General features: G+C 40.9%; 1 protein-coding gene across 1 annotated transcript; it reads right to left on the reverse strand.

Moving 5' to 3' along the window:
* Positions 1–4,037: 4,037 nt before the first annotated feature.
* LOC100345298 (olfactory receptor 8B3-like) lies at positions 4,038–4,979 on the reverse strand. The gene has a single exon (XM_008266865.4). The coding sequence runs from the start codon at positions 4,968–4,970 to the stop codon at positions 4,038–4,040; it is 933 nt and encodes a 310-aa protein (XP_008265087.2). The 5' UTR covers positions 4,971–4,979.
* Between the last annotated feature and the right edge of the window lie 1,021 nt (positions 4,980–6,000).

The raw sequence follows: 6,000 nt of genomic DNA on the forward strand, positions 1-6,000 counted from the left end.
AAAGAGAGAGAGAGAGAGAAAGAGAGAATCTCCCATCCACTGGTTCAGGTTCACTCCACAAGAGCTGAACCAGTTACCAGAAACTATCGTGGTCTCTCACACATTTGGCAGAAACTCAAGTACTTGGGCCATCATCTGCTGTCTCCCAGTTGCATTAGCAGGAAGCTGAGTTGAAGGAACTCAGTCCTTTGCAATCTCATTGAGATGCATGCATCTCAAGCAGTGGCTTAAGCCACTGTGCAACAACACTTACCCAAGAGCCACTTTCCTAGGTGCACTCCCCACTCCATTTGGTTAGGATTCAAACAAATGATTCTTTTTATTTTGAGTAATTTCCACTATAATCATCAGAAAAATGCAGAAAAGAGATACAATGGGCCAGCGCCACGGCTCACTAGGCTAATCCTCCACCTTGCGGCGCCAGCACACTGGGTTCTAGTCCCGGTTGGGGTGCCGGATTCTGTCCCGGTTGCCCCTCTTCCAGTCCAGCTCTCTGCTATGGCCAGGGAGTGCAGTGGAGGATGGCCCAAGTACGTGGGCCCTGCACCCCTTGGGAGACCAGAATAAGTACCTGGCTCCTGCCATCAGATCAGCGCGGTGCGCCGGCCGCAGCACCCTGGCCGTGGTGGTCATCGGAGGGTGAACCAACGGCAAAAGGAAGACCTTTCTCTCTGTCTCTCTCTCTCTCACTGTCCACTCTGCCTGTCAAAAAAAAAAAAAAAAGAAATACAATGAAATATGACTCCACTACTTAAGATGACTATGGTCAAAAACATATTGACAAGGATATGGAGAAAGAGAATCCAACTACCTTATTGATACAATTATAAATTAGTATATTCATTATGAATAACAGTATGGAGTTTGCTCAAAAAACTAAAAATATAGTTACCATTTGAAAAATCAAATGGGAGCATTTCTGGGTATATACCTGAAAGAATTGAAACAGTATTGCAAAGAGATATCTGTATGCTCATGTTCATTACAGCACTATTCACAAAAAAAAATCATAGAAGTAACTTAAATGTCTTTTGGTGGATGCATGTATTTTTTAAAAATGTGGTACAGATTATGGCATTGTAGTACAGCAGGTTAGGCCATTCCCTGCAATACTACATTCCATTGAGTTCCAACTGCTCTGCTTCTGATCCAGCTCCCTGTTAACATGCCTGAGAAAGCAGTAGAAAATGGCTCAAGTCTTTGGGCCCCTGTACCTACAGGGGAGACCTGGATGGAGTTCCAGACTCCTAGTTTTGGCATGGTCCAGCTCCAGCCATTGCAGCTATTTGAAGGCTGAACTAGTGCATGGAAGATTTCTCTCTCATTCTGACTTTCCTTCCATCCCTGTAACTCTACCCTCAAATAAATAAATAAATCTTTTTAAAAAATCCATAATTAGTGATATAAGATAAAGATAACATTGAATTTCACTGAAACAGAAAAGGCTGCCAAGCATATACAACTTGATTGCCACTTGAAATTTCTATCTTATACTTGGTGAAAGTATGCTTTGGTTTTTCATTTTTATAATTTTCTTCATTTGAAGGCAGAGAGCCCGTGAAAGACATGCACACACACAGAGGTCAAGGGATGTCTTAACCATTGATTCACACGCCAAGTATCCACAAAGTTCAGGGCTGAAATAGGCAGAGGGCAAGAATTAGGAGTTGAATCCAGGTATCCCACAGGGTAGCAGAGACCCAACTACTTAGATATACATTATCAGGAAGCTGTAATGAAAAACAGAGCCAGCACTCAAACCTAGGCACTAAGATATGGGTTAAGGGCATCCCTAATGTCAGCTAAACCACGGCATAAAATGTCTGCCCTAAAAGTACTCTTCTTGAACTATCTACACATTGCCATATTACAGAGAATTCAACAATTCACCTGTATTCTGCTATATTCTTTTTCATGTGTAAGCCTATTATCTGTCAGGATCCAGCTTCATTGATTTATGGATATATTGATTCTTAGTACTTCTTTATCATTATTTTGAAATAGATATATTGGGGCCTGTGTTGCAGTATAGCAGGTAAAGCTATGGCCTGTGGTGCAGGCATCCCATATGGGCGCCAGTTGAAATTCCAGCTGCTCTACTTCCAACCCAACTTCCTGCTAATGCACCTCAGAAAGCAGTGTAGGATGGTCCATGTGCTTGGGCTCCTGCACCCATGTGGGAGACCTGGAAGAAGCTCCTGGATCCTGGCTTTGGCCTGCCCAAGCCCTGGCCATTATAGCCATTTGGGGAATGAACCAGAGAATGAAAGATCTCTCTGTATCTCCTGTATCTCTGTAATTCTAACTTTCAAATAAATAAAACATTTTTAAAAGAAGCATATATATATATATACACACACACATACACACACACACAAACATACATTTGTGATAATTTAATCAGTGAAGTACTTTTACTTAAAGGTCTTCAAATTCAAAGCCACCAGTCTTATTTCAATATATTTCTATAAATGTGATAGCTTTTTACTTCAGTGATGTGTTAAAAATACAAGCAAAGATACAGTTATAAGAATGACATAATTAAATTTTATATAGAATATATGATAAAAATTAAATAATTTTAACAGCAGTTAATCCAATCCATATATGTGTCTCTGCACAATTCTTATAAAAGGCAAAAACATGAACAGCTATGATTAAGTAAGCACATGCAATGACAGCTACAGCAAAACCGTCCACAGGAAGACAATGATGGGGAAGCGTCACTGGTTAAAGGTGCACACTGATGTAACAGACACTATGTGAAAAGAAGAGTGCATCTAAAAATGACTGGGATGTGATTTTTAAATCACTATATAGAACTTTCCAAACATGTATTCTTTCATTAATTTACATGATATCTTTGAAATGAGAAAAGAAAAGAAAATCTCTTGTGCAGGGCAGGGCAATTTGGTTTTGCTTAATGGTTTTATTTATTATTTCATGGATTTCACTAGACCTCACCCATGGAACCCTTACCATATGCCCAGGGTTGTTTAAAAATGAACATAGACAGGACTTCAAAACAAATCCCTGTGTAACTCTTTTACGACATATGTATACATATCTGCTCACTCATCATGCCCTCTCCTGAACACCTGCACCCAGCTACAGCTTGCTGTAAACAGCTAGCCCTCTGAGAGCACAGACATTTCTGTCTCAGATCTTTTATTGTTAAAAAGAGCTTCATACAGTATAGATTCTGAGTTAGGTTTTGCTGATTAAATATATTACATTGGTCAACACGGTGGCATAGCTGGTTAAACTTCCATTTGCAATGTGGCATTACCATATCAGAACATTTGTTCAAATCCCAGCTGCTCCACTTCTGTCCAACTATCTGCTAAAGCAGTGGGTGGAGCCCAAGTAATTGGATCCCTACCTCCCACCTGGGAGACCCAGATGGAGTTCCAGGTTACTGGCTTTGACCTGACCCAGCACCAGACTTTGTGTCCATAATGGGATGAACAAGTAAATGAAAGGTCCTTCTGTCATCCCCTCTCTCTATCACTCTGCCTTTAAATAAGTAAATAAATACAAGGAGTCTTTCCAAAAGGCACACTATTTTTTTCTGTATAAACTTCAGAGACAAAAGGAAGAATAGAAATAATAAATAGAATAATTACTGAAGATTGAAAATCTTTTTGATGAAAGAAAAAATATTACCCGTGATTTTTAAACATTAGTTATAAAATTCTTTCCAACAAAGATATTTGATGTCCCAGTAACCACATTCCTACCCTGAAGTCCCACCAGTTAGTAACATTCAGCTTTTTATCCTTACAATATCAGTTTAAGTGCTTCAACGAAGCTGGAGTACAACAGAATAAACTATTCTCCATATACTCTCTAAAAGGATGAAGCCTGATATTACAATTCTTACATTGTTTTGACTTGTGAGAGGATTTATGTACCAGATTGATTTTCCCTATTACAAATCATTTGAATTTCTATTGTCAGTCTTAACTATTACTTCCCTAGATTTATGTATTGTGCGCCCTTAGCAGATTCAGCATCCATAACCAATCCAATTCTACTTAGGAGAGAACACTTTTCTTCAAAGTCTTACTCAATGCAACATGAACATCTTTGTTCCTCAAACTGTAGATGAAAGGATTCATCATTGGCCCCACAATGGTATAAAAAATAGTAGATATTTTATCTTGAGGCAGAGACCCAGCAGAAGAAGGCTTAAGGTACATAAAAGCTGCAGATCCGAAGAAAAGACAAACAGCAATTATGTGGGAGCTGCAGGTACTGAAGGCTTTGGATCTGCCATGGGCAGAATGGATGCGGAGGATGTTGGAGAGGATCCTGGTATAAGAAACAAAAAGAGTGAGACTGGGCACTGTTACATTGATGCCCACCACAATGAAAACCACCAGCTCATTGATGTAGGTCCTTGTGCAGGAGAGCTGGAGGAGTGGAGCTACATCACACACAAAATGATTGATGATGTTGCTGTCACAGAAGGTGAGTCTCAGCATGCACATAGTGTGGGCCATGGCACCTGCAAACCCCATTGAATATGTCCACACTGTTAACATGAGGCAGACCTGAAGGGACATGTTGATCTTGTACAGCAGGGGCTTACAGATGGCCACATATCGGTCATAGGCCATCGATGTCAAGATACAGCACTCATCAATTACAAAGAAGGCAAAGAAAAAGAGCTGAGTCATGCACTCAGCATAGGAGATGATGTTCTCTTTCACAAAACTCACCAGCATTCTGGGGATTATGACACAGGAGTAGCAGAGATCAATGAAGGACAGGTTGCAGAGGAAGTAGTACATGGGGGTGTGCAGGTGAGGGTTCAGACCAATCAGAGCAATCAAGCCCAGGTTCCCCACCACAGTGACCACGTAGATTGTCAGGAAGAGGAAGAAGAGAGGCAGCTTAAGTTCTGGCTGTTGTGTCAAGCCCTGCAGGATAAACTGGGTCACTGTGGAATCATTTTCTGAGGTCATTCTTCTCTCGAATATATCTGTGAATGGAAGAAAAATAGAAACAGTAACAGATGAGAATCCAGCTTTCTTCACCCAATCCCTCTCTCATTAGACTGAGACCAAGAACAAGAGGATAAACTCAAGCCCACCCTGCTGTGCACTTTCATCTCCTCCATTTTACAAAACTGAGAGAATGTTAAAGCTTATGGTCAAGAAGACTTAGAACATTTCTGGAAGAAGGAGATTCAGGAGCTGTCTGACAGCTCTTGACTCTACAGTGTCTCCAGTCCATGACGCCCACCTCAGGGTAAATGGTGGTCTCAGATGAAAGGTGCTGAGGCATTTCAAGAACTCCTGGGCAGCTATAGATGAGGTGTAGAAGGAAACTAGCAGGGCAGATGCAATCAACACTCACCCTTCTGCATCAAGAATCAGAGGAAGATCTTGTAAACTCTTCCCCTCTGTTCTCACTGATGTGCAGGTGGCTTCGATGAATTTCAGGGGTGAACAGCTCAGAAAAGAGATTCTTTCTTGTTTCATGTAAATTTGGGACTGAGGATGCCAGAGCACATTCTTCAATCTCCCAGGCTGTAGAGAGCCTTGAGTCACAAATCATGGTTTCTCACAGTGCCTCTTCCCAAGGTGTCCTAGCCAACACAGGTGGGGTTAAATAGCATTTGCCAGTGCCAGCAGAGCCACTTGCCAATATGACTCAGAGAATATTATGGGTTAGGAAATCCAAGGGGCCTAATTACAAATTGGAATACCTATGTTTCTCCAGTGTTTCCCTAGAGGTCAGCCTTTTAGCAAAGCACAGTTTCCTAGACCGCCTTTACTGTCAAGTTCATTTTAATGGCACTGACTTTTTAGAACAATTCCAGTGTGCACATATTTTGGTGTTCTACTAAATGAGTCATATCCCCAAAACAAAAGGCAGGATGGCCACTCATGCAACCACATCAAAATTCATATATGAAATACTATACATTTATTTGTTTTTCTTCTCACAACACATTAAGCCCCCACAATCATTTGACTTCAAGCTCTTAAA

This window comes from Oryctolagus cuniculus, chromosome 1 (genome assembly GCF_964237555.1).
Source record: "Oryctolagus cuniculus chromosome 1, mOryCun1.1, whole genome shotgun sequence".
In the NCBI taxonomy this organism is placed as follows: domain Eukaryota; kingdom Metazoa; phylum Chordata; class Mammalia; order Lagomorpha; family Leporidae; genus Oryctolagus; species Oryctolagus cuniculus.

Excerpts from the sequence above, each read along its gene's own strand:
- LOC100345298 (XM_008266865.4), bottom strand. The coding sequence starts at position 4,970 with ATGACCTCAGAAAATGATTCCACAGTGACCCAGTTTATCCTGCAGGGC.